At 52.8% G+C, this 27,779-nt stretch overlaps 8 protein-coding genes across 8 annotated transcripts; 3 read left to right on the top strand and 5 right to left on the bottom strand.

Moving 5' to 3' along the window:
• Window positions 1-869: 869 nt before the first annotated feature.
• Window positions 870-2,025, bottom strand: NUU61_000243 (Clr5 domain-containing protein; the record flags this gene model as incomplete). Its single annotated transcript, XM_056650827.1, has 4 exons — window positions 870-1,219; window positions 1,337-1,456; window positions 1,546-1,781; window positions 1,865-2,025. The coding sequence occupies 4 exons, from the start codon at window positions 2,023-2,025 to the stop codon at window positions 870-872; spliced, it is 867 nt and encodes a 288-aa protein (XP_056515677.1).
• A 2,214-nt stretch (window positions 2,026-4,239) lies between these two features.
• Window positions 4,240-5,877, bottom strand: NUU61_000242 (beclin 1; the record flags this gene model as incomplete). The annotated part of the gene is made up of 2 exons (XM_056650826.1): window positions 4,240-5,732; window positions 5,793-5,877. 2 exons carry the CDS (start codon window positions 5,875-5,877, stop codon window positions 4,240-4,242), a joined length of 1,578 nt encoding a protein of 525 aa, XP_056515676.1.
• A 263-nt stretch (window positions 5,878-6,140) lies between these two features.
• Window positions 6,141-7,928, top strand: NUU61_000241 (Myb-like DNA-binding domain protein; the record flags this gene model as incomplete). Its single annotated transcript, XM_056650825.1, has 1 exon — window positions 6,141-7,928. One exon carries the CDS (start codon window positions 6,141-6,143, stop codon window positions 7,926-7,928), a length of 1,788 nt encoding a protein of 595 aa, XP_056515675.1.
• Window positions 7,929-8,023: 95 nt separating this feature from the next.
• NUU61_000240 (putative cysteine synthase) lies at window positions 8,024-9,560 on the bottom strand (the record flags this gene model as incomplete). The annotated part of the gene is made up of 5 exons (XM_056650824.1): window positions 8,024-8,202; window positions 8,267-8,928; window positions 8,991-9,109; window positions 9,180-9,239; window positions 9,306-9,560. 5 exons carry the CDS (start codon window positions 9,558-9,560, stop codon window positions 8,024-8,026), a joined length of 1,275 nt encoding a protein of 424 aa, XP_056515674.1.
• A 357-nt stretch (window positions 9,561-9,917) lies between these two features.
• Window positions 9,918-11,522, top strand: NUU61_000239 (class I SAM-dependent methyltransferase; the record flags this gene model as incomplete). Its single annotated transcript, XM_056650823.1, has 3 exons — window positions 9,918-10,218; window positions 10,275-11,245; window positions 11,313-11,522. The coding sequence occupies 3 exons, from the start codon at window positions 9,918-9,920 to the stop codon at window positions 11,520-11,522; spliced, it is 1,482 nt and encodes a 493-aa protein (XP_056515673.1).
• Window positions 11,523-15,688: 4,166 nt separating this feature from the next.
• Window positions 15,689-17,767, bottom strand: NUU61_000238 (tetratricopeptide repeat protein; the record flags this gene model as incomplete). The annotated part of the gene is made up of 2 exons (XM_056650822.1): window positions 15,689-17,509; window positions 17,600-17,767. The coding sequence occupies 2 exons, from the start codon at window positions 17,765-17,767 to the stop codon at window positions 15,689-15,691; spliced, it is 1,989 nt and encodes a 662-aa protein (XP_056515672.1).
• A 364-nt stretch (window positions 17,768-18,131) lies between these two features.
• Window positions 18,132-22,609, bottom strand: NUU61_000237 (uncharacterized protein; the record flags this gene model as incomplete). The annotated part of the gene is made up of 8 exons (XM_056650821.1): window positions 18,132-18,492; window positions 18,565-19,014; window positions 19,737-19,993; window positions 20,054-21,592; window positions 21,649-21,680; window positions 21,736-21,958; window positions 22,020-22,428; window positions 22,485-22,609. 8 exons carry the CDS (start codon window positions 22,607-22,609, stop codon window positions 18,132-18,134), a joined length of 3,396 nt encoding a protein of 1,131 aa, XP_056515671.1.
• Window positions 22,610-24,226: 1,617 nt separating this feature from the next.
• Window positions 24,227-27,490, top strand: NUU61_000236 (putative RNA interference and gene silencing protein (Qde2); the record flags this gene model as incomplete). Its single annotated transcript, XM_056650820.1, has 4 exons — window positions 24,227-24,429; window positions 24,480-25,621; window positions 25,695-25,945; window positions 26,003-27,490. The coding sequence occupies 4 exons, from the start codon at window positions 24,227-24,229 to the stop codon at window positions 27,488-27,490; spliced, it is 3,084 nt and encodes a 1,027-aa protein (XP_056515670.1).
• Between the last annotated feature and the right edge of the window lie 289 nt (window positions 27,491-27,779).

Raw genomic sequence — 27,779 nt, 5'->3', positions numbered from 1 at the left:
CAGCTGATACTTGATCTTTCTGTGGACTTCTATTACTTTTAAGACTGTATGCACTTTGCAGAATGTCTTGTCTGTTGCAGGGGGTGCTTGTTACCGAACTACCATTTGCTACCTACGGAGTACATAGGCGGGGAAATCCAACATTGGAAAACCTGACTGAGTGTTACCTATTCGGGATGACTTAGGGCCGGGACTGGAACCAGTATTAATTGTGTGCTCCCTCCACACGTTCTCCCTTCAGTAGTAGGTTGGGTTCGATTCTGTATGTTATTGACTTAAATGTGGATTCTTTCTAAGAGATCTTCTGGGCACTGGCGCTTTGTGAGACTGGCACTGAACTTGGGGGGTGGGAGCGAGAGAGAGAAAGAGCCCGGTCAGGATGTTCTCTTTGCCACTGGGAGGGACACCTTGATAGAAACAGGACACTATCCACGAACAGATACAGGAGGGCAATGGATAGAATGCTTTGATGTCAAGATCATCCAGGACTCCAGAATAGAAGGGATAGAAAAAGTGCCGGATGGAAAAGATAGTAGAAGAGGCTATTCATCGCACGCACAACAAAACCCGGTAGATCGAACAACGCCCCCTTCATACCGATCTAGATAGAAACGTCACCGATGACAATCAAAGTCAATCTCATAATAAAAAGAAGAAAAAAGGAGAAGAAACGCCCTTGCCATGACCTTTTATCTTCCCCCTTCCCCCGCCTGGATGCCTGTACGTGGAAAGCAGGCCGCGAGAGAAAAACAGCAACGAAGCATGAACAGACATAGAACAATATACAGAGAAGAGGAAGAAAAAACACACAAAAAAAAGGTAAATCTCCCAGAAGAGATATTCTAGTTCATTAGAAGACCGTGACATCATCACATCCCCAACCCTTCATGATGAGCACCATCATGACTCGGATCCTGATCACGCGCCCACTTGGACATCGTCCTGTTCAGCGTATACTGCAGGCCCTCGAGCCGGGTCTGGAATGCATCGAGCCGGTTCCATTCATCCGGGTGCGGCTCGTCTTCACCCGGGGCGTCTTCGTCTTCGTGGGCTATGGGGACTGAGGGGCCGGATAGCGGGTTGGCGGGGTGGTGCTGATGATGATGGTAATGGGATGAGTGTTGGTAGGGGTGGCTTGGTTGGGGATGGTGCATGGTTAGGGGGAAGTTGGGGTCGTCGTCGATGATTAGGTCGGGGATTGTTTCGAGGCGGGTTGGGTCTGGATGGATATTATCAATACCACTTGTACTCTGGATACTATGCAGTATTGCAGTACTGCAGCAAAGGAGAGGAGAAGAAAGGGAGAAAGAAGAAAAGAAAGAAGATAGATAAATACCATAAGTAAGTGGATATGCACCCATCTCCCGCGTCGGCGACTGGATCTCCAGCGGAGATATCGGCGTGGCTGCCTCCTCGGCAGGTTCGGGGGTATAGCAGGTCATATCGGAGGGGGTTTCTAGACGAGTCAATCACCGGAAACATATACAGAGCACTCGACAGATCCTTATAATCCAAAGAATCAAAATCAATGGCGGACAAACTCACGCGGCTCAGGGCTTTGCTGCCTCGGATCTTTGCCTCGATCATCCCACGCAGACCCATAGCGGCGAACAAAGCGGGCAATACGCTTGGGATCCACGTCCTGACCATTCACGCGGAACGCAGTCTGCTTGCCCTGGGCAGCGCGCTTCTGTTGCTTGCGGATCATCAGGTGGACTTCCTTGGCCTTGATGTTTTTGCGGACATGCCATGCGGCGAGGCGGTCTTTGTATTGTTTTTCTCTGGTTGTGTTAGGACGCGACATGAATATCAAGTGGTAGATAAAAGAAAGAATAAATCAAAGCGAATGAAAGAGAGGCTGTACGAGGCGTAGAACTTGTAATCCCGCTCCATGATGCGTTTGACATCGCGCAGTTTCAGCTGGTCGTTGCGGTAGAGCTGCTCGATGATCTCGCGATATTCGTGCCAGTCATCGGATCTGCGGGGACGGAATACCGAGGATTGCGAGAGCGAGGGGACGTCCATGATGATGCTATTGCATGGAGATGACTGGGTGTAGTATGATCCGATCAAAGCTTGGGATAATCACAATTGAAAGAATGATCATGTAATATAGAAAAAGAAAAGAAAAAAAAATGGAAAATGGAAAATGGAAAAGAAAAGATCATCAAGTTAGGGCAACCTTCCCTCTTTCTCGCAGAGAACATAATCAACCCGAGAATGCCCTTTAATAATGAAACGGCCACCCGAACTGTCGAATGGACGGGGCCAAGGAATCTTTGGATTTCTCTTTGCGTCGAGATGCGGCGGACGCACGACCCCCTGCTTCCGCGGCCAAATCACAGGGCGTGGCAGGGCGCCGGCTCCATCAGATTGTCAAGTGCGATCGTCAACGGCCGTCACGAAGGGGGAGAGAGGGGAGAATATCTCCGGATAAAAAATGACTCGAGATGATCCCGACTCCATTCTTGTGATTATCATCTTATTATCATCCTAGAAAGTCAGGTTTCATTGTAGTTAAATTATTTGCAGGATTCAACAAAGAGCGAAAAACAGTTGAAGTGGAGTCTGGCTTTTTCTCTTTCCCCTCGAACTACTGTACAGCCTAAGCGCACTATTTACCTGCGGTGCACTGGCCGCAAATGGGGTGCATTTTCCGCTGCCTTTTATTTTCTTCGAGAGGTATGTCTTTGAAAGAGAACCAAAATAATACTACGATGACTAGGAATACTAGTCATCCTCATCAATCAAATGATTCAGTGCAGATCCACGGAGCCCGGGAGCGGCCCGAGGGCCTTTTTCTGTGTCTCGAAGTATCCTATTCCCAGCACGCCGGGCCAAAATAACCACTAAGAGATCCCTGAGGAAATATCCAGTACTCGGCAAATGAAATGAGGATTCTTGGATTCACGGATTCATTTGTGTACGAAATTGAATCTTCCTGAAGTATTCCTTCCACGGTCCGTCCCGGCCACATTCGGCTCCACGCAAGGGTCTCCACAGCCGTTAGAGCATGCTTCAACCGTTGAGAGACAAGTGTCATCCCCAAATCAAGGGCGAAAAAAAAAAAAAAATTCTTGCGCTTGGATCCCTTTCCGAGTGTCAGCCGGATCGATGCAAGGTCCGTGCTGGACCTGGGAGTTCTTAATATACAGTGACAATTTGAGAATATACTCGGTATTTAGTACCAATACCTATAGTACACGACAATGTCCAACTTGTGGCATTTGCCGAGCAAATCCCGCCAAAATATTACAAAATAAAGGGTGGTCCCTATACTCAGCACTAGTATAGTATACTACCTCGGTTCCCCTATCTCCCCGTGAAGCCGGCCCAAATCCCAACGGCTATGGAAAGCTCAGATACACTCAAGGGGAGGACATATGTAGAGTAGATGGCTGCAGTGATCGCCGCTGTCTCTTTCGGGGAGGCAAACCCCGGTCTCCGAGAGGCGAGAATGACGCAAAAATACAGTGCGCAAGTGCGAGAACACATCGTACTTCTCGAGTGGCAAAAGAAGAGGGGGAAGACAAAAGTACCGGAAAAGGGGTGGACCCCTACGCAAGTCTAACGGGAATCCGTCTCGACTTCGTGCATGCTCCGTGGCACTAACTCCCGAACGAGTATTGATCGATGCCATACAAAAAAGAGTGCGGGTGGGGAAGATGGCCCTGTGCTTCCGAGATCCCTCTGCCCAAGACCCCGAAGCCGTGCTATCTCGACAGAAAAAAAAAAAAAAAAAAAAAAAGAGAAATAGTCCAGTTCAGGATTCTCGCGTGGAGCTGGGGCCCACCCGGAGAAATCTGCCATGGCCATATCAATTGGCCCACGAACCGTTCACCGGGTCGGATCGCAATGCAGGTACTAGGATGTAGCGCGCAGGACTGGATCAAGGAATCGTGGCGCAACGATGCCGCATAAGCAGATCGGAGCCGGATGCTTCCCCCCGAAAGCAAAAAGATGTCAGCTTCGGCCTGATAGGAAACGCCCCTGCACCCAGCCGGTGCCCAGGAAGGATTAACGAGGATACCGTGTCGATCGTGCCAGGACCCAGTAAGGTTGCGGACATGGCAAAAGTTAATGCAGCTCGTGCGGTGCCTGGGATTGTCATAGCTCACGCCCGCTGGTCCAAAAGTACAGCGGAGGTCCACACGGGCCCTGCGCCTTCCGAAGATCCAAGGCTGGCGTGTGCTACACACACACCATTTCAACCCAATTCTTGGGTTGCTGCCTCACTGTTCACGGTCGGGTCTTGGGGCTGGTTGCGTGCCGCGCCTGCTCAGACGCCGCCACGGCCGCTGCCGCTACGGCAGCAGAGTTGCCAGAGCCGGCGCTGGCGACGTTGCTGGCATGGGCCAGCAAAAACTTGCAGCAGGTCAGCGTGTACTTGCAGGCTCGCGTCCACGTCTCATCATTTTGGTTGAATCCAAGCCTAATGCTGGCATCGCCGATACGGTCCCGCTTGATCTGGTAGGGCAGACTTAAACCGGGCGCGGTTGCCCCGGCCTCTCCCCGGTGCGAAGCTGGCGCAGGAGCGGGGGTCTTCTCGACAAAGTGTCCCAGTTGGCGTAGACATTCCAAAAACGCCACCATGCCGGCGTCAAAGCGACGGTGAAGCCAGGGGAGGTTCAGCGGTAGGTCCCCGGATGAGAAAAGGTCCAGCTGGGTGACCTTGGGGGCGCTCCGATCACTCTGGGCAGATGACGGCTGCGGGTACTCGATCTTGTCGATCCGCGAGGTGGAACCCAGGGCCCGCAGGCGATATCCTTGAAATTGGAAACCGAGGCGCTCCGCAATCGTAGCCAAGAGCAGTGCCGTTTGCCCCCAGGCAGCGTTGATCTCAGACCACTCGACCGAGGGGTTGTTCAGCCGGCCCAGGCGCAGTCCATTAATTGTACCGAAATATCCATCATGGCCGATGCAGAACGCGTCATTGTAGACATTCGTCCGCTGCAACCGCTCAAGTTGCTGCGAGTCGTGATCGTAGCGCATGTTCAGTGCATCCCGTTCATTTTGAAACTCTGCCAGCGTCAGAGCGAAGGCGTTGCGGTCTCGCCAGAAAGCTTCCTCGTCCACATCGAGCTGCCTGGACTCTTCCTCCAACCCCGTAATCTCTTTGTCCAAGGCAGCCTTTTCCCGCTCTAGTTCTTCTAACTCCCCGAAAGCCGCCGCCTCCATCTTGAGGCTTTCCTTCAGCGATTTCTCTGCCGCCTCTAGCTCTTCTGTGGTCGGTACCGACGAGTTCAGATTTCGAAGAAAAGAGATGTACGCGTCGCGCTCTTTTGTCGCACCCGTCAGTCGTTTCTGGAGGCTCTCAACCAGTAAATCGGTGCATTCCACACAAATCGGGTGATCGATATCCGAGCGCGACGAAACAATCTCAAAGAGTCGGGTTGTTTTCTCGACCTGGTCGGAGAACGACGCATCCTCTGAGCCGCCAGCATTGGCTTGTGTACTCCATCGTCGATTCCGAGAGTTTTGCGGGCCCTCAGTAACAGGTGGTGGCACCACTTGAGACTCTGTGAGCATCACAAAAGACATATTTCCACTATCTGCTCGGGGGAGGCCCGCCGGGTTAGACTGGCTCCCCGTGCGCGGCGCAGGGATAGACCGCCTGTAAACTGGAGAAGTCGCATTTCTAGAGGCCCGGTCGTAGAGATCGCGTCGCTCGGGGGCGTAGGATGATCGGGATGATGAAGGTCCATGTTCGGAAAGTGTCCTGCCGGTCGAGTCTATATCCAGGGTTTGGTGAGTGAGAGGAGATCAGAGCAAGGATTCCAAGGCATGCTTACTGACGAGTAAGTCGAAGGCAGCCGGGTTGAGCGACTCTAATGAGCCATCCAGCTTCAGCGGCGTCCGACACTTCTGGCAGTACATTGTTGAAAGATGGTGTGGGGAGAAGGTGAGGTGGGAGCGGGAACGTCATTTTGTTTGGGAGCTCCGCGTCTATTTTCTGTCGCAGCTATTGCCAACTTCTCTTCAGTCCACCTTCACTCTCAAATCTCATTCAACTTTGTCGCACTGTCAGCCTGGATAATGCGGCTTCCACTTTATTCCTCAACTTCGCGATTCAACCGCATCTAAAGCACTGGTCCCTTCGCGCAATCCCTTCCTTCCGCCGGCTGTCCGAGTGCGACATCATGGATAATCACTTGGATGACTCCATGCACAATGCCACAAAACCGTGCAAGCGACCACGTCTGTCTTATACCCCTGGCTCCTCAGACGATGTCCCCGAGGACCTGGACCTCCAAACGGCTCGCGCCCAGAACGACCAGCGACTCAAATCGATCTTCGAGGGCATTTTCACCAAGTATGGCAAGGACTTCACCGAAGTCGGTGATGAGATTGATTTGGATACTGGGGATGTCATAGTAAATAATGGCCATCTACTGGGCATGCGCGGCGAAGGCGATACCGGGGACAACGCGCAGACATGGCGCCATTCGGATGGCTCCTCAGAACCAGGAGATGAGGATGCTGAGAATGAGATATACGATTTTGGCGAGGAGGAAGATGATGGATTTCATCCACCAGAACAGCCCCGGGAGGCATCCCCAACAAGCAACCTCCAGAAATTCCGCGACTCTGAATTCGACAGACCCAGCGTCGATTCCTTGTGGGATTCTGCAGCCTACACAAAAGCTGATCAGCCAGCGCTCAAATCCGCTTCCCAAGTGCGATATGCATCCCCACATGTCTACGATTACACACCACAAGACCCTCTCTGGCGAGTTCCTGATTTGCCCCAGGCCTTCTCAACTCCCACTACTGGGAACAGGCGCATCGAGTCGTCTCCGCGTCTCCCTTGGCACTCCTTGAGATCAACTTCTCCACCTGGTTCAGGTTCTTTGTGGGCTGTTCCCCCGCCTCGCAGACCACGCACAGTGGGATCGAAGCCCAAGGCCACGCCGAGCAAGCGCCGGCCAAAGGCGAAGCGCAAGCATCATTCAAGCCCAGTCACCCGTGACTGGTCTTTTGCAAAGACACCGGATGGCAGCGAATCAGACGATCCACTGCAAGAGGACCGGCCCTCTCCTACACCATCAAAAGTGACGAATATCCGAGGAAAACTTGGGCGGGCAGACCATCACGGCTCTCACCAGCCGACTCCCGTGGGTCACACTCCTGAGGAACAGAACTCTGCACATATATATGACGACACGCAAGCTTCTCTACAGCGTGAAGTTTCATTAAGCACACCTGTCCAGGAAAGCGATCCAACCGTCAACCCCTCCAAACCAGCCTCTACCCTGGTTCTGGAAGGCACGCCCACCAAATCTCTTGGTGGTATGACCCCTGACGAAGCCAAATTGGCAATCTGTCTCCGGCATGTCCAGGGCAAGAGATGGGGTGAAGTTTTGGATTCATTACCAGGACGCAAGCTAGCCAACCTCTGCGTGTGGAATGCCTGGCACTGGACCCATCGCCGCGCCAACCCGCCTCACTTATCAGAGCCGTGGTCGCAAACCGAACTGGACACGCTAGCCTGGCTGGATGAGCAATCGGGTCTCTCTTGGGCTGAAATACAGGCGGAATTCCCGGGCCGCTCTCAAGCCGAGATTGAATTTGAATTATTCCGGATCTGGGTTGGAGATGAAATCTGGAATGGCAAGCAACCGACCGCGTCTCCCACGCAGGATGAGACGGACCAAGAAGAAGAGCAAGAGGCAGATACCCCAAGAGCCTCAATAGATCTGCCCCCTGTCGAGGAGAGTCCAGAGGCAACCCCGTCGATTGTTGGCGACGAGATTCAGCCAGAATTTGAACAGCTTGTGGAAGACGACGATCTAGTTCTGGTTACCAGCGAGGTATCATCGCCCTCCAAGCTGTCCGCCATCCATTTCGACAGTCCGGCTCCCAGTCGTAAACGCACCATATCTCCTGAGCAACCCTCACCAGCCAAGCGTGTCAAACTGTCCTTCTGAGATTTGGTGGCTTTGACCAACTTGACGTAATGTTTGAGAGCCCACAACCAACCCTACATGCTATCATCATGCCTCGTGTAATGTCATCATATTCATTATTGGAAGTCTTCATCCCGTACTTTAAGGACATCTTCAAGCCTCGTATCAACCGCCCCGCCAACATCACCGGCCTTAGCCCAGAACCGGGAGAGATGCCGCGAGCCCGAGTCCGACAGCACCGTCACGATCCTATGACCAGGCCCCAGTTTCATGGCTATCTTGACCGCAGCAAAGCCTGAAGTAGCTCACATATCAGTAAGAGAAAATAGACAAAACCAACACCAGGAAACAAAACTTACAGTTGACGGCACTGCTACTCCCAATAAAGATGCCATCCTTCTCAACAAGCCACCTAGCCATCGCCAGCGCCTGCGCATCCGTCACACGCACAGCATCATCGACGAGCTCCTTTCCAGCCTCGAAATTCGCGGTCACCCGATTAATGCCAATGCCCTCGACGATAGTGTCGATCTGGCGCCGACGCCGCGTGCCCTCCCGCTCCCTGAGATCAAACATCACGCCATACCGTACCCGGTTATATAAACCACTGCCCTGTGGATCGGCAAGCACAACGGTGAGTTTCGGTAGCAGGGGCTTCAGGAACCGCGCTACGCCAGCGATCGTCCCGCCCGTACCGGCCCCCGCGACGAAGGCATCCAGCTGGCCGTCGCATTGGGCATAGACTTCCGGACCGGTTCCGAGGTAGTGTGCGCGCCAGTTGGCTTCGTTCTCGAATTGATCTGCAAAAAACCCGCGGCCGCTTTTTGTGCGGTCATTTGACCCAACGACAGATTGGGTTGGGTCTGCGGACGAGGAGGCTGTTTGCGCTTGTGCGAGTGCCCGCGCGCGGTTGACGAAGTTGTCTTTTTCGACTATCGGTGCTGGAGGCACACGGTCAACTATAGCTCCAAGTTTGAGGAGCAGGTTGGATTTTTCAATGGCCTGGTCTGAGGGCATACATCTGGTTCGGGAGATGAGTCGATGTCGAAGTTAGACAATATGGGGCTGGCGGGCAGACCATACATGTGTGCTAGATACCCTTTTGCTCGAGCTAGCGTTGCTAGCGATATGCCTGTGGATCCTGATGTGCCTTCGTATATGGTGTCACCCGAATGGGGAGTCAGAATACCTTGTTCCTCTGCCTGGGTTCAAGTCAATCAAGTCAGATTGCAAAGAATGCATCAATCTCATCAATACTGGCATTAACCATACCATTTCAATCATGCTCAACGCCACTCTATCTTTAGAGCTCTGCCCGGCGCCATTCAAAAACTGGGAGCAGTTGTCAGATTGTCTGTCTGCCTGTTGTTCGAGTGCAAAACACTTCAAGGCACATACCTCTGCCTTGGCCAGGATCTCACATCCTGTCTCGTCTGACAGCGACTTAATTCGAAAGAGGGGAGTGTTCCCAATACAGCCCTCAATACCCTCCACGATAGCCGGAGGCCCTGGTCGCGCGGCTGAGCCATTGCATGGGGATTCGGCTGTCGATTTCTCGCGACGCGACCGGTTAAGGAGGTCTTTGCATGCAATGGCTACACAGACCCCGGCCACAAATGCCGTGCCAATGTAAACTGCGGAATGGTCGGTCATGGTGTTTTATAGTTGGTTCCTTTTGATGCTCGAAGAGTTGAGCATGGACGAAGCTCGGTCAAGAAGCTCGGACCACTCGGTTTGCGGCATGGGAGGGTATAGCTAGATCAAAGTATATGGGCCAGTCGCTCGATGCGAATGAAATGGAACGATCCAGGGGAATCCAATGGCTTATTTGTCCGAGACCACCATCAACTGTAAGAAGTCTTTGGATGCAACGTGATGGGGATTGTTTAATTTCGATCTCAGGCATAAATATCTTCCTCAGGCAGAATTGTCTTCAGGCAAATTTCATCCTGCCTGAGGCATGTCACCCCATCACCTTCGTCTTCCCCGGACCAACTTTGCTCAAACACCATGGACTCGCCCGTGCTCAACCAGCTGTTTCGGCAGCTCTTCCGCCACCCAGCCTGTCAATATCTGCGGCGACAATCTCCCTCACTCTCTCGTCCACAGTCTCGCTCGTTCCTCACCCGGCGCAGCTCACCCACCAAGCGCAAATCGCTCGACGATGGCATGCTCTGGACGAAACGGGGTGACAATCCCAGGGACATTGATCAGGAATACTGGACCTATCCACAGGTCACCGCCAAGGATCTGCGGACCCGGCGCGATCGCCCGCGACAGGTGAAGATGTCGACACGGGAGTTCGTTGATGGTGAGTGAGGTAGCTGAGCTAGATCGTGTGGAATTCTGCTGACATTGTCATCTCAGACAGCCTCTACAACCCGTCTTACGGGTATTTCTCGAAGCACGCGACCATCTTCAGTCCCGGAGAGCCATTCGATTTCAATAGGCTGGACGACGGGCCCGCTTTCCAACGGCTCCTGGGCCAGCGATACACCGAGTTCGAAGACCGGCTTGACGAGGTCACGCCCGACGTCTCACGGCAGCTCTGGCATACTCCGACGGAGCTCTTTCGACCGTACTACGGCGAGACGATCGCGCGGTATCTAGTGTCCAACTACAAGCTGACGCTGTATCCCTACCACGACCTGATTATCTACGAGATGGGCGCGGGCAACGGCACAATGATGTTGAATATCCTCGACTTCATCCGCGACACCGATTATGAGGTGTACCAGCGCACCAAGTTCAAGATCATTGAAATCTCGCCCGCGCTGGCCGACTTGCAGCTCAAGAACCTGAACGAGACGCTCAATGCCGCTGGCCACTGGGACCGCGTCGAGATCATCAACCGGTCGATCTTTGATTGGGACACATACGTGCACTCGCCGTGCTTCTTCCTAGCGCTCGAAGTGTTTGACAATTTCGGGCACGATGCCATCCGCTACGACTGCCGCACCGAGCTCCCGCAGCAAGGCGGTGTGCTGATCGATGCCGACGGCGAGTTCCACGAATACTACGATCTGCAGCTCGATCCAATCGCAGCTCGTTTCATGCGCGTGCGCCAGACGGCCGCCCGCCGCCCCTTCCCGAGTCCCTTGGGCCCCCAGCTGCTTCGGGGTGTGCGCTCCGTCCAGCCTTTCCGCAATCCTTACACTCTTCCGGAGTATGTGCCGACCCGGTTGATGCAGTTCTTCGACGTTCTGAACCAGTACTTCCCCGCGCACCGCCTCGTTGCCAGTGATTTTAGCACTCTGCCGGATGCCGTACCCGGACTGAACGCACCAGTCGTGCAAACTCGGTACCAGCGACAAACAGTGCCCGTGTCGACTCCTTTCGTAAGTATTCCTATTTACCTATGTTCTATTGGAATGTTTCGAGGCCCCTAACTAATCATCTTTGCAGGTCCATCAAGGCTACTTTGATATCTTCTTCCCGACCGACTTCAACGTCGTTGAAGACGTCTACCGTGCGTTGACAGGCAAGCTGACGCAGGTCACAAGCCACGAAGACTTCGTGCACCGCTGGGCCTATATCGAAGACACGGAGACGCGGAACGGCGAGAACCCGCTGTTGACCTGGTACAAGAATGCCAGCATGTTGTTGACTGTGTAGATAGAGATCATAGTATTCAATTCAATGTAATTTATACCATCCTTGCGGCATTCAAATCGTTTTTAGTGCAAAATAAAGTCAGGCAGTGGCGACATGAGCTTGTATCATGCAGTCTCTTCCGCCCCTTTTCCATCATTCTCGAAGATCGAGGTTTGTAATTGGGAAAAGCAGGCAGATATCCAAATCGAACCCACCGAGACATGGCAGGCATTCCTCTCGTAGAAAATACCCAGCATCATCAACTGCGACAGGTCAACAGAGAGCAAAGAAGCAGACAATCGGAGACACAGCTTAATGCCCTTCAATACCCTTTCTCCCTGTTGGTTGCTGCTCTCCACATTTTGCTTGTTGTCAATTAGGCGAAAAAAAGAAGAAAGCCACTTCCGTTAATGACCAAGCTGCATGAGTGCAGCAGATCCTAGAAACAAAGAGCCCTGGAGAAAAAAAAAGAATTAGAGACAGAGCCTTGGAATGGTCCAATGCGTTCGTCATACACACTCGTCGTCTCTGCGGATACAGCTCGGCACTTTAATAGTCGTGCCGGATAGCCATCGCGTCTTCGAGTATGTCCAGTGGCGCGCGAATACCGCTATCCCGGGCAATCAATAGGATCTGTGATGGTGACTTTGCCAATCATCCCTCTCGGGTCAGGAGTCGGCACACAGGATGTACCTCCACAAGACCCCGTTCGTGGAGCAATAGAAGAAAGGAGAAATAAAACAAGACAGTGATCTCATGGTACCAGGCAATAGATTTGAGGCTGTCCGGCCGTTCATTTAGATCTTCGTCACTCTCCCGTGTTTCATTAGTATGGATACGTTCCCAGTATATTGTCGTTATCTGCGAATTACACAGTGACCAAAATTGTTGAGTTTAGCTGTTTGTAAAATTCTTCGATCATAGTCTGACAGACAAAGAAGCAAGTCATCTCCCTGGAACGCGATTTCCAAGTTAATTGGCTGTTTCTGGGCGCATGACTGGAGTGAGTGTACTGTGTTTCTTTCTCTCTCACACACCCCCTACCGAGCTCGAGTTCACTCGACTCTTCCAGCTTAACAAGCTCGCAGTCCAGTGGTTGGATCGCGACAGGGATTTCGTGCGTGTTTTTATCCTTCTGATCCTTCTTCGTCTGGTAGGATGAGCGAACTGGTTGTAGCTCCGGCCAATCCGCCAATACGTGCCGGTTCTTCTCGCGGAGAAACCAGTCGGTCTCTGGTACTCTCCTTGACTGTTCGCAGAGGACGGAGGACCCTTTGTGAACTGACGTGAGGGGTCATACCGAAGCCCAACCCGTGCGGATCCACCGCATTGTAGGCAATCCGGTGGGATGTCGCCGTTGGAATCGAATTTCCACGAGGTATATCTTGTATCAGTTGAGCGGAACGATCGGGGCCGTCTTTGTGATGATCAGTTCCGCTAGGGCGTTTGTAAGCTGTGGGATTATAGCCGGCAACAAGACGGTGCCGTAGTCGAATTCAAAGCTGTGCACAGAGGAGTCATGATTTCCATCACCAAGATTCCCCACCAGGCTCTTTTCATATCATTTGGCTCACAGATATGTGAGAATATGTGAAAGGAAGTCGGCTTTTCTATTGTTGGTCGAAAGCTTGTTGAGATATCCATTTGCCGCATTCTTGAAGGTTCTCTTTGTTGATATACTATACTTGGAAGATAGGATCACAGCGAGACGACCCCTGGTCAGGGAATGGCAAGCCCTGGTAGTTGTGGTCCCTTGAGCATTGCTGATCACTCTCCAAGAGCCAACTTTCAAGTCCGCGCGGTGATCTGCGAAGTGCAGGAGGAGCCATGTAGCGTCGAGGAAGAGGAGAGAACGCATGGAAAAGAAGGCTTTGTTGCTCTTGACCCTCTTTCGATGTTGGTAGCCACTTTATAAAATGCCCTCTTCTGACCGAACAGACTGATTCCTCTTGGAAACATCTGGGTAATCTGTTATTTGCTGTGATGTCTTTCGGGGCCTTTTTTGGTTGCAACTGCAGTTTCAGATGGGCCTTCTCCTTCTCAAGGTATCTCAGGAAGATAGCATCCCCAATGGTGTTGTGTATTGCTGGTCCATGTATATCCACTTGTGCGTCGCAGAGCTGGCCATGTCTCATATTCCAGGATATTCCAGTTGGTCGCCACCAGGTCAAGTGCCAGCTTGGAGATCTCCAACGCCAATTGTTTTTCGGTTGTGTTGTTCCGTTGAACATGAGATGGTGGTCGTTGAGGATTTGCTATTGATGCTCATCTAGTACCAAGATCAGAGATTGGTCTTCGGGAAACAAAGAGTCAGATTCAAACACCCTCCTTCACACTGAAGCCGATAAAGGTACTCATTGAAATCGGTTTCTGGCACTTGCTCCTTCTCTGTGTTGGAGGATCAAGTTCTTGTTTCTGACAATGCCTTTCTTTTTTGGAATTCCTCGATGATGGATCTCTTGAATAATTTGTTTCTTGTCCACCTGGGTGTGTATTTTGGCGTGCATTTACGAGAGATATGGTATATAACTCCAGATCGCGGCCGGTCGTTTTCGCCTAGCTACATTCCCTGTAGGATGACTAGCTTGCACATCGCATGGTGAGTCAAGTACAGGATTCACGATGCTAGGCTTCAGCACATCTATAATAGCTTTAGTATATTAGTCGTAGAGACATGGAATAGTCCACTTGCCAATCTCAAGGACCGAGATAAGGCCCTAACGGTGAGATCAAAGGAATGCTATGATGAAGGAAGAGTGGGTGAATTAAGTTATCCAACAGACGAAGAAACAGAGGAGGCTGTTTTAAGAGGTACGTTGGACATATATTGCGAACAACGGGGTTTGAGGTTGGGGTAAGCTATAAACGAAAGGATGACTAGACTGGGGTGACAGAGAGGAAGAAGAAAAGCAGCAATGGAGGTCTCTATATAAATATAGTGGGAGAGGCGGTCAACAAAACGGGGAGGAGGCAAGCTGGTATAAGCCTTTGAAGGTATTTTGAAGTCTAGTTACTCTCTTTCAACAATAGCAAACAGCTATCTTGCAAAGTAGACAAATCGATACAGGAGGTTTTCTAGGAAGCCGAAGGGGAAATAATAATAATAATAATAATAATAATAATAATGTATCAAACAAGCAGCAAATTATCAATCCAATCTTTGGTCTCCACATCAGCCTAGTAATGGCCGGAGCTGGTGCTCGCTGAGCTGCAAAAGTTGTTGAGTTGAATATACTACCGGGCAACTAAAATAGCTACATCCATCCTGCTAACTACAAAGCATCTCATTATTCTGCGTCTTTTTCTCTTTTTTTATCCTTCTTCCACTGTCGAAGATATTGTATGCTTGTTTTATCGAAGCATATCTCATTCTAAAGGAAATATTGGCCCATATCACTTAGAACCTTCTGCCAAGATACCAAGACGCTATAAAGGACTTTACGGTGATTTTCTAGGGTTGACACCTTCAAATCTCCGAGGCTAAGAGCTACCTGTTCCAGACAGTTGTTCTACCTGGTATCATTCCAACCTAGCGAACTCTAGACAGGATCAAAGTCTCATCAAAAGCCATCCGGATTCGAGCCCTCACCTCCCGCCCCGGAGTTCTCTTTCGTTCCGTGCATATCCTTTGCCCCAGTTATTTCGATCGAGGTAAAGCGCTAAAGAAGCAGGAGGGGCTGCGTAAACGCGGCCTCAAGTCCTTGTTTTGTTTTTTTTTTTTTTTTTGCTACATCTACTATATTACAGTAGGAGGCCGCGGCTCCCCCCCCCCTAACACTCTGCTTCGATACGCCTCCACAATCAGGGAGATGGATCCATTGAGGCATCTGGGCAAAAGAGGAAGAATTAGATAGACGAGTGGAGGAAAGGGTGGTGTGGGGTATGTTGAATGACTTGCAGTGTGTGTGGATCTCCACCAGGTGATATCGAGCTTATGTATCGTGTCATGGTATGTCTGCTTATCTGCAGATCATGGGGCGCGCGGTTTGACGAAGAGAAGGCTGTGGTGGCTACGAAGGTGAAAGCAGAGTATGTAGGCTCTGGAATAAGACCATGAGATGGAGATCTATTCAAGCGATGTCCTGTAGATACAATGCAGCCAGACCCTGCCGGCACTTCATAGATGGCGAGAAATAGACAAGAAAATAAAATAAAAGGAGACCAAATCAAACCCAAACTTCGCCGAACTAGAATTCAAATTCCTTGCGGAAGATATTCACATCCATCCCAGCAACAACCTGATCCGCCAGATCGCGACGGCCCATCTGACTAAAGACGCGCCGCAACGTATCGTACAGATTCGTGCTCTGGTTCTGGCTGATATGCAGCATACGCTCGAGACGCTCGTCGTCCAGCCCGTCTGGCGCATCGCCGCCGCCGATAATCTCGCGGGCCCGCTCGCGGCCCTCTTGCTCGACGACGCGGTGCATGGACAAGGCACCCAGCAGATGTTGAGCAGCCTCGGGGTAGCAGCCAATATTAATACAGGACACGCCGAGGTTGTAGCGGGCGCGCACAAAGTTGGGGTTGATGGTTAGGGCTTGCTCGTATGCCTCGATGGCTTCCTCGGAGCGGCCCGAGTTGGCGAGCGTGGCGCCCAGCCGGTTCCAGAGTAAATGCAGCTGCTCTTGTTGGTTGGTGGTGCCGGACTCGGTGGATGCTAGGGCTGCGGAGAAGCAGTCTACTGCCTTTTCGTACTCCTCGGCGCAGTAGAAAAGCACGCCCAGGCCCACTTGTACATCTGGGTCCATTTGGGCTCCGGACGGGGACAGCTGGGCGGCTTTGATAAACAGCTCTGTCACACGATTATGCAGCAGCTGGCGATCTGTGAACCCGAGATCTGCGTCGCCCGACACTTCCTTCGGGTCGATGATCTGCGGGTACTTGTTCGACAGCCAGCGCTCCAGCGTTCGGTAGGCCGTTGAGTCGTAGCCCTCGTTCGTGTATGAGACGGCCAGCCCCATCAAGGCATCCAAGTTCCCCGGGTCGACCTTCAGCGCCTGCTCCAGGGCGCGGATGGCCGGCAGCTCTTTTTCGTTCTGCGCCTGCGCAGAGCCCAGCATGGTCCAGGCCTGCACATGTTGCGGGTCCTTCTGGACGGCGGCCTCAAAAGCCAGTGCAGCCAGCGACAAATTCCCACCATCACGCATGATCTTGACACCCTCCTCAAACGGATTACCCACAGACTGATAGACATTGTCCTCTTCAAACATATAATCGCCGAGCTGCGGGTCGCGGAACCGGGTGTTGAGACTATCAAAGCCCTCCCAGTCACCGAGATCACCGACGTGCAAGCTATCGGTAACCTCGAACTCGCCGTCACCCTCGGCCAATTTCCTGCTTGCTGCCGTCTCAGCCTGGACCCGCTGCCACACGGACTCAAAGGCGTCATTGGAGGTGGGCACTGACCTGTCCAGCTCGTTCAGCTCGGCTTCCATAGCGGCGTTGGCCTCATCATCCGTCCGGGTCTCGTTCCCGGCCGTCTCCATCTCGGCAAACTGCGCCTCCCAGTTCTCATCGTCCAGCTCCACCATCCGACCCTTGCCCTTATCTTGCGTGGTCTGCTCCGCAGGCTCCTGCTGCATACCCATCGGCCCGCCCATACCCATCGGCCGCATCATCCCCATACCGCCCATTCCTCCCATGTAGCCGCCCATCCCCATTGGCCGTTGATACCCCGCCATCTGGGGCGGAGTTGCCGAGGTGGCGGGACTCGACGTCTGCGGCATGCCCATGCGGCTCTGCTGCTGGAACCGCGCAAACTCCGCCGGCGTAAACCCAGACTTGTTGTTCATCATGCCCCCCTGCTGCTGTGCCCCGGGGAATGCCGCCTCCATACGGGCCTGCTCGCCCGGGTCGAACTCGGCCGCCCACCCGGGCGAGCCTGCGCGAGCCTGTGCCGGCTGGAAATTCTCCAGCTCGCGTCGCATATGCTCCATCGCAAAGGGCTGTGGCGACGGTCCTCCCGGTATTTGTTGGCCTGGTTGCTGCATGAAATCGTCCATCATCTGGTGAGTGGCGGTTCCCCGCCGACCTTTCGTTAGATCTCATATCACGAAGAATGATTTGAATTCCTTTTTTCCCCTATCAACACTTACCTGGTCTTGTCCGCCCATCATGCCTGGTGACCGTATGCCTTCTTGCATACTAGGGCCTCGGCCGACCAGCCGGTCGCGCTGCAGGGACTTGTCATCTTGAACGTGCTTGGTGAATTGCGTCAGAGGGTTTCCCGCCGTGGAGCATTCCGCGCCACCGAGGAACGACATGGTGACGGTGTATCAAGCTGGAGTCAGACACAAAGAAAAACAATCAATCCCCAGAAGTAATACTGGACAAAGATAGAAAGGAAAGTTGTCCAGCGCAAGTCCCCCGGCCTCTCAATCCAACGTGGGGTTGGCTCACTAATGGCTCTTTCCGCCAGCCGAGGTTCCCTGGAGGTCACGTGGGTCTATAGTTATGCCGAAGCGTTCTTATTGCAGTGGGTCATTAAATTCAAAAGTAAAGTACAGTGGAATTGAATCGGCATATTATAGTACATTCTGTGTTTTGGAAGGAGGACCCACTACTCCTGCGGCTGGTCTTGGTTCTGTGAAGCACTCCTCCGCATCTTGCGCTCCGCATAGGTTATCCTCAGCTTGCGGTTATGGGGGTCTTCCTCGCCAAAACGGCCTTGGCCCGGGTGGCGCTTTCGATATCCAAGAAATCAAGATGCGCGAATCCACGTGGCAAGCCGGTGCGACGATCGACGGGGACGCGGATGTCGGTGACGTTGTAGATGCCCTTGAACAGATCCTGCAGGTCACGGTCGGTGAACTCGTAGGGGATTCCGCCGACGTACAGGCAGTCGGACGGCGGGAACATGTCTTGCGGGGCCAAGACTCGACTTTTGGCGTATGCCACCACGACTTGGCGGCCATCCATAACCTGGCGATGTTGCTGCTCGATGGCCTTGGTGGCTCCCTCGACGTTGCTGAATTGGACGTAGCCGAATCTGCCAATTCAGGAGAGTGATTAGCCTTATTTCTTACTTTCCTTCTTTTCTGTTTTTCTTTCCCAAACTCACCCTTTGCTCATCCCGCGATTGTCATGAACAATAATCGCAGCTATCACCGTTCCAAACTTCTCCATATGCTTTCTCAGAGATTCAGCGGGCATGTCAAAGAACAAATTGCCCACATAAACCGTCTCCTTGGCCGAGGGGGTGTCGGAGAATTTCGCCAGCCGCTGCTTGCGCCTGTGCGCTTCAGCCCGCTCTTCCATGGACATTTCTTCCTCTGGCGACACATTCTCTGCTTCGCTTTCCTGCGGTGCTGGTGGCACATCCGACGAGGAAGAGTTCCACCGCGCCTGGAAGATTGACGGGTGTGAAGAGCGCGTCGAGGCGGAGATGGCGGAGATGGACGGGGTCGGAACAGCCCATCGTGACCGTGATGCCGTGTTAGACACAAATGCAGTGGTGGAGAAGGATGAGGATGAGGCGAGAAGCCGAGATGAGGCTCTGCGGATACAATGCCTATAGAGGTGGAAAAGTTAGCGACGATCTAAAATCAACCCTCTCGCTCGAAATGCAAAGAGAGGGGCGGATTAGACGCAGGAAAGCAGAGCAAGGCTTGTCTCACATTTTTATATGGTTGGATTAGCACCAGACACGATGCTGCGAGTGCAAGAGTTCGCGAATGGTGACTTGTGCCAGTTCATGACGCCAGATTCACTCGATGGAAAACTTGCGCTATCTGTAATCACGTGATATGGATGTGTGCCCGGGTCCACTTGTGGGGCTGCGGACAGTACACCCCGGGGATTGACATGATTCTCTGGTAAATGTGCAAAGAAAAGACAATACAACATTCAAATTGTGTCTTCAAATAACGTAGAGCGGAGTCCAAATATTGCAACCTCGAAATATGATACAGCCTGCAAAATGCGCCGATAGGATCCTCCCCCAGAGCAATACTTTTCATGCCCGTGCAGTCCTCCGGCCATACATAAAATCACACACCGGTATATATCTGGTCTTCATAAACCCGCAGTGATCCCTATCTGTAATCGCCCTGAATTCATCCCATTCCAGACACCAATCCCAGATTCGGCAAAAGAAAGTCCTGCAAAGGAGGCTAAAAATAAAAGATATACTGACCAATACTGATCCTACTGATCATACTGATTCGCCTTCATTAAAGCCCAGCTTGGCTCCGGCTAGTACCTCCTGGTGGAGGCATTGAGGCCACACCAAACCCGGGCATGGTCGATGCACCACTATCGGGACTGCTAGACGGTGGCGAAAACATGTTTGGCAATTGTGTGTTACCGCAATTGCTATCGGGCACACCATTAGACACTGGTGGCAGTTGCGCCGTAGCCAGCGGACTCGAGGCCGCAGGCTGTGACAAGCCCAAGGAATGTGGAGTGGGTTGCCGTTGCGAGTCCACCATGGGCCAAAACTGATTCGAGGGGTCGAGGGTTGGGTTTTGAATGTATGTATCCCACGCGTCCTAGTACGAAAAGAGTGTAAGCACTGAGATATCTCACCAAAGATTCAACCGGCAACTTACCCAGTCCAGGTTGACCTGCAAGTCCGGCATCTGCCCAAACATGCTGCTAAACGGCGAAAGAGCCCCCGGCATTTCAGCCGAAGTGCCCACGCCGCCTGTTCCCACTGGCGAGTCCGCCATCTTCAGCATTGGATCGGTAAATGGAGGAGGACCCGGATTCATCGGGCTCATCCCGCTGCTGAGCAGACCAAGTGTCATCGCTGCGTTTCGCTTCTCGTCTTGTGGCTCAAACATAGTGGACCCGGCGTTAGTCTCAGCCCCAGGGATCGTGCTATGGAGCTTGCCGAGCATCACGCCAAGAATGCTCGACCCCTTCCACGCCTCCATGGTCTCATCGCGCAGTTCATCCCAAATACCCTTTGAGCGTCGAATGGCCGCCATCATCTCGTCTCGCCGCTCACGACCCCAGGTGTAGGTATCGCCCGATGGTCGCCCGGATGCTTGCAGCTGGAGTCCGTGGTATAAGTCGAGACAGAGAATGGTAGCGGCAAGCAGGAAATCAGCCGCACTCAGCGAAGTGACCCGGCTCTGGCGGCTGCGCAAGCGCCCGCCTTGCGTCTCGGCGTGGAGAATCGCCTGGAACTCCAAAAGTTCCATGGCCGAATCGATACATGTGCGGCGCGAGTAAGTGAACCGGGGATTCTCCCGAGCACGAACAACATACGGCCGATGAAGCACGCATTGTGCTTTGTGGTATACAGTCATTACCTGGCAACAGTCAATATACATGGTTTCAATATTGGGAAGTCTTGAGGGAATATTTACGGCAAACCGAGACATAATGAGATTGGAGGGGTCCAGTTGACACTCCTCTATCGGTCGTATTTGTAGGTGATCAGGGACCATATCCCGTGACCGGCGAAGTTCCGCATCGATCTCCATCACTTTATCGTAGGAGCTGGATGCAACAGATGAAGTTTGCTCGTTGACGCGGCCAAAGCCGCATGATAGGCGCGCCTTGGTGATCAGGTACGAGATCGGTGTCGGCTCATTGAGCGGACGCGGTGGCGGTAGTTCTTTGCAATCCTCATCGAAATCGTCATCATACAAGTTTCGCGGTAGCTCCGTATCGCTATCGGTGCTGCGGATCATGCAGGGCAGTCCGACCTGGAATGAGAACAAGAGGTCGGCCTGGCGGACAAAAGACCACACTCGTCGACGCATCTCACCCTGGAACGGGGTGATGTTGGGGAACATCTTGGAGTCACGGTGGTACCCCATCCGCATCGCTAGACGAACAATTACGCCCGTCAGGACCCAGACTGAGATATCTGCTTCCCTGTTCTGGGAGAAATCGCCATGTAGGTGGAACACGAGCGCTTCAATCAGATAGGGATGGGGCTTTGTATAATCGGCCAGGGTTAAGCACTGCGCTACCGAATTTCGAAACGACCCGGCCATGTCCATGGCTTTTCCTCGGAATTCGGGAGGCTCGTCACTTTCACGGTGATAGGACAACATGGCCAATCTCATCATGCCAAACAGCATTGCGATCCAGACGAGCTCTGTCTGAGAGGGGTCTTCCCAGTGTTTGTTGTACTGTACCAATTAGTCTCCAGATTTATCGGCCAGAATATACGGCCTCCCAAACTTACCTGTGCTTGGAATGTAGGGCCATGGAGAATATCTGTAGACACAGTCAGAATGAATGCGATAGAGCTCCGGGCATGTGTAGCACTTACGGGTCGCTGGATCATAGCTATTGAAGTAGCGAGCCACCAGAAGATCAGTCGTATACTTGGATGGTAAGGAAGCTATAATCTCGGGCCGGCTGAGCGACTTTGAAGAACCAAATAGCAACGCTGACTCCGGAACATCGGTAGGCGGCCGGGTTGCCTTGACCTTCTCCGCCTGTTCTTCGAGCTGCTTCTTGTGTGTATGAAAGAAAGTTCGCACCTCCGAGATCTATTCAGACACAGTCAGCTGCAATCCCTATATCTAGCCCAGCACCCAACAAAACACTTACATCGTTTAGCACGGACGCCCAGTGGGCTTCGCTAACATAGTAGGACTTGTTGTTGTCCACCTTCATGATCCCGAATGACTTGGTCACCTGCTCCGTGTCACTCTCTTCGGCATTTGGGCCCTCCTCGTCGATTTCGATGTCATGGGGAAGCCCCGTCGATCCTGCGCTACCGTCCGCCGAGATGGCCGCTAGTGCAGCGGCAGGACCGGCCGACTGGGATCCATTGGTCATCAAGGATAGAACCAACCCTTCCAAGCGATCGATCCGATTCTGCATGTCGTCTGGGGAGTTGGGCGAGGTCTGCTGGGGCGAGTTCTTCTTCCGCGCGTTCGCTTGCGCATAGGTACAGGAAGCGGCATCGCCGCGTTTGACACAGTTCTCACAGGGGTGAGAACGATTGCATTTCAGTCTACAAAGACCGTCAGAATCGATCGAGAACTTCGGGGGTCTGCTTCGGACACTTACTTTCTGTTGCGGCACGGTGCACACGACAGTGGCACCCGATTCCGTTTCCTGATCACCCTAAACTGGCCCTCTGGGGAATAGGTGCCGGCGCTGGAGGAGGTTGTGGAGGGAGGAGTCGGAGTCATGATGGAAATGCGAGGGGGATTCGCTTGGGCCGTCAAGTCAACCGACCACGGAAATTCGTAAGGCGTGCCGAGCGAAATCTGAGAAACAAATGCTGACCACACGACAGTAGGTCCACTATCAAAGGCGAAGTTGCAGTCGAGCGTTCCTCCGTGAGCTCGTCCCAAACGGCTTCTCAGCCTGGTTGCGAGCCCACAGTCAGAGAAATTTGTGTGGAAACCAAATGAGGGTTTTCTTCCTCTCCCAGATCACAGTCGCGTACGCAAAGGGGCGCACAGATCCAATCGCTGGCAATTCTTTCGAGTTGTCAGATCGCTGAAACCAGTGCGAAGAACGATGAGTGTTTGCGGGCGGGAATTCGCAACAGTCGCCAACACCTGTCGAGTTGCCGATGCGAGTAGACTGGATCTCGGTCCAATGCGATGGAGATGCACGGGCGAAGCTTATGATGACCGGAAGAGGGGCGGGATCTGGGATGTTGCCTCCTCGAAGGAGCGCGCGGTCGGGGGAAAAATGGCGAGCAAAGCTGAACAATGGGACTCAAGGCGATTCAAGCTCCACTGCGTCAAAGGTCAGATCTTTAAAGAAAGCAAGTCAGAGAGAAAGATCTGAGAGCAGGATAATCCATCTGGATGGATTGGCGCCAGAGGATGATTAATCCATTATCTCCGTTTCGGGCTTATCGCCATGGATGATCTCACCACGTCTGTCTTCAATATCCATGTCTATATCTTTATTTCTAGATATAAGTGTACTAGAATAAATATAGAGGAGTCTTTTTCTTCTATTCTATCCATAAATATCTTGTAGCAATAGCTAGGCAATATGAGCAGACTCTTAGGCCTTCAGTGGTTCTTAGATATTAAATAAATGCAAGATATTAGTATTAAATATCAACTATCAACTATCAACTATCAAATATACAAGAAAATACCTATATTCTACTTTTATCTTCCTATAACTATTTTATTCTATAGCATGGTGTTGCTTATAGGCTCTCAAAGGTATTTCCAAGTTAAGAAGACCACCTTAGAATGCAAGGATGAGTGAGTCATAGCTGCAGCAGAGCTGAAAATCCCTTTCATGCTATTTACTGCAAGTAAACTGTTAGTATTATTTATTCAATCCAACGCTGTTATGTAGAACTGCCCCTTCACACCCACACCGCGTATCCCCGACACCAACAATAGCCCAACAACCAACGAGCACTATGCATACATAGATAGGGTCCCCTGTTCATGATCTACAAAAAAGATACAGCTGGCGTAACAATATCCCTGTCCTAGTAGCCTGCACCAATTGAAAAATAAAGAAAAAAAAGACTAGAAACTGCGCCAATCCAGCAAACAAAAAGCTGGAGGATCTACCTGCACAGGTTTGGGGATTGATGAACACGATGTGGTGTCGGGGCTACCTTATTAAGCTCCAGTTTCCCCCCTCCTCTCTTTGTGAGTTTGGTTCTGCTCGCCTGTTTATTGAGGCAGACCTCTTTCCACGTGATTTCATTCTTCCGCACAACATGGCTGATAACTCACGTGGTCGTGGTCGTGGTGATCGGGGACGAGGTGATCGGGGACGTGGGTTTGGGGACCGAGGCGGTCGGGGTCGGGGAAGAGGTGATGGCCTCGATCTGCCGTTCCGCCCGTCAGCCGACCGAGGGGATTTCCGTGGCCGTGGAGACCGTGGCCGTGGAGACCGAGGCCGTGGGGACCAAGGCTGTGGAGACTTCAGAGGTCGCGGCAGAGGAGAATTCAGTGGCCGAGGCGGTCGCGGTGGTTTCCGTGGAGGACGTGGAGATCAAGGTCCACGCATTTTTAGGTCTGTCTTTCGTGGGGAATTCGATGATATCTGTTCTAACTATTGTATTTCTAGGGATGGACAATCGATTCCAGCTCCTGATGCACGGGTCGAGAAGACTGAGAATGCTGTGGCTAAGACCTTGGCCGTCGAGCGCCAGAAGACGCCTAGTCAAGCTCGATATCCCCAGCGACCAGGCTACGGGGAAGCTGGCAAGCCTGTGACGCTGTATGCGAACTACTTGCCACTAGAGGTGTCCAGCAAGTCACTGTTTCGATACCATGTGGATATCGCGGCCGATGCAGGGGGCCGCCAGCCGGTCGGTAAGAAGGCCCGTCAGATTGTTCGCCTTTTACTCGAAGAGCACTTCTTGCAGCAAAAAGCTGGCATCGCGACAGACTATCGCTCGACGATTATCTCATGCACCGAGCTGCCCCAAACCGAGCAATACGACGTGCGATACAAGGACGACATTGAAGGCGACTACCCTGAGAACCCCAAAGTGTATCAAGTAACCTGCCAGTACACGGGACAGCTCGACCCGGCTGATTTGGTGAACTACCTAACCTCCACTAAGGCTGGAGCGATGCTGGAGTCAAAGGCTGAGATTGTGCATATCCTGAACTTGCTTATGGGTCACTACCCTAAGACCGATAGTTCAGTCGTCTCAGTCGGCGCGAACAAACACTACGGTCTCCACCCGGGCTCTATTGACCGCGGTAGCTTAGGTGCCGGTCTGGAAGTACTCCGTGGCTTCTTTATCAGTGCGCGTGCCGCCACAGCCCGTGTTCTGCTGAATATACAGGTTAAATACCTTGCTTGTTACCAAGAAGGGCCGCTGGCTATGGTGATTGGCGAGTTCCAACGCGAGAATACCCGAAACATCTACCGTCTCGAGGCCTTCCTCAAACGTCTACGAGTTCGTATCACGCATATCACTCGAAAGACTAGCAGTGGCAAGCCTCGACCCCGTGTGAAGGCCATCGCAAGTCTGGCTACCCGTGCCGATGGTGCTTCATCCCCCAACCCGCCCAAGATTACGCGCCATGGTGCTGGGCCGCGTGACGTGCAGTTCTTTAAGGCTGCTCCCGAATCCCAGCCTGCACAGGGTACGGAATCAAAGGGGAAGAAGGGGAAGAAGGGGAAGAAAGCTCCTCCCAAAGCAGGCCCGCCCCAAGCCGGCCGCTATATCAGCGTGGAGGAATTCTTCAAGACTGGTTAGTTATCCCGGCCCGGTATTAATTATTAACTATCAACTATCAAATTAACAACATCTAACTACTGGTACAGAATACAATAGAGCGCTGGACCCCAATATGCCAGTGGTCAACGTTGGAACTCGCGAGAAGCCTGTTTATCTGCCCGTGGAGGTCTGTGAGGTGGAGGCAGGCCAGCCAGTCGGTACCAAGCTCAACGCAAGCCAGACGGCAAACATGCTCGCATTTGCTGTGAGAGGTCGAAAGCCAGCCGAGAACGCGCAATCGATTGTGACTAAGGGTGTGGACTTACTGGGCCTGGGAGAGCCGTTGAATAAGACTCTGGTAACTAAGAGGAATCCGCTAAATAAGTCGATCAATTTGCTAACCCAGGTCCTTTAGTCAACTTTTGGGGTCCAGCCATCGACTGAGCTGATCACCGTGCACGGAAGGGTTTTGGGCGCTCCCAAGATCTATTACAAGGACACGAAGTTGGCCCAGAAGGCCGTTATTGCCATGTTCGGTAGCTGGAGCATGCGCCAGATTCGGTTCACGAGGCCTGTGACTATGAAGTCCTGGACCTGGTTGTACATCGATGCTCCCGGGGCGCGTAACTTGTGGCCAAGTCCAAACGCGCTCAATGAATCTCTGATGGAGCTCACAAATAACTTACGTGACCTCGGTATCGCAGCCGATTCCAGCAAGCCCGGCACGCGAATCCAGCTGACGGGCAACAATGACGCAGCCGCAATTGAGTCGGCAGTGCGTAACCTGCAAGAAAAGCACCAGCCCTCGCTTATTCTTGGAATCCTCTACGGCAAAGACATAGCGCTGTACAACTGCATTAAGCAGGTCTGCGACGTCCGGTGTGGCGTACGTAATGTCAACGTGCTCGCTGAGAAGTTTAGGGGCGCTAACGACCAGTACTGTGCGAACGTCGGGCTTAAGATCAACCTAAAGCTTGGCGGGGTGAACCAATCTCTTAACACCTCTGACCTTTCTTTTATCTCTGAGGGTCGCACTATGCTTGTTGGTATCGACGTCACGCACCCTTCGCCCGGATCGTCGAGCTCGGCTCCCAGCGTAGCGGGTGTCGTAGCCTCGGTCGATTCGTCGCTGGCGCAGTGGCCTGCAGAGATCCGTATCCAGACAGCGCGCCAGGAGATGGTAGCAGACCTAGACACACTGCTACGCTCACGGCTGCAACACTGGGCACGATGCAACGAGAACCGCTTCCCCGAGAATATCGTCGTATACCGCGACGGCGTCTCCGAAGGCCAGTACGACATCGTGCTCGACCGCGAGCTGCCACAGCTCAAGAGCGCCTGCGCCGCCCTTTACCCAGCCAAGGACACAGCGCGCGGGCTGCCACATCTCGCAATCGTGGTAGTCGGTAAGCGCCACAACACGCGCTTCTACCCAACGCGCGACGCCGACTCCGACCGCTCCGCCAACCCGTCCCCCGGCACCGTCGTCGACCGCGGTATCTCCGAGGCCCGCCACTGGGACTTCTTCCTGCAAGCCCACGCCGCTATGCAGGGCACCGCCCGCCCCGCGCACTATTTCACTGTCTGGGACGAGATCTTCCACCCGCGCTACCCGGGCTCCGCCGGTGTCCCCGGAGCCGCGGACGTCCTGCAGGATCTCACTCACAAACTGTGCTATCTATTCGGTCGCGCTACTAAGGCTGTTAGCGTGTGTCCGCCTGCGTACTACGCTGACCTTGTCTGCACTCGCGCCCGCTGCTATCTTAGCGGCTTCTTCGACCCTACCCCTGCGGCTACTCCGGCTGGGAGTGTCGTTGGTAGTGCCGGGGACGCATCGGCTGCGGCGAACAGCAGCGATGTGGAAATCCACCCTAACGTGCGCGACTCGATGTTCTACATCTAAGGGCAATCAATCTGACAGTTCTTGCGGGTGATCTTTGCCTCGGGTTCGCTTTGGATCGAAGGCACATGGTTCTCTCCTGCGATTCCCTCAATTGCCCTTGGGACTTGTACCAAATCGAGTTGGCTGTTGGGGCGGCTGGCAAGTTGGAAGGGGAGTTGCTGTTGTTTTGTTTTGTTTTGTTTTGTTTTGTTTTTTTTTTTCCTGAACAAAATTGCCTGGTGAGATATGGTATGATGGAGGGGTGGCTATCTGTATCTGTTGCTGTGCCGTGCTTGGACTTGCTTTGATG

The sequence above is a fragment of the Penicillium alfredii genome (genome assembly GCF_028826965.1).
Source record: "Penicillium alfredii strain IBT 34128 chromosome Unknown utg000001l_segment0_segment0, whole genome shotgun sequence".
Lineage (NCBI taxonomy): Eukaryota > Fungi > Ascomycota > Eurotiomycetes > Eurotiales > Aspergillaceae > Penicillium > Penicillium alfredii.
Note: the sequence above shows the minus strand (reverse complement) of the source record. Positions and strands in the feature narration are given on the sequence as shown.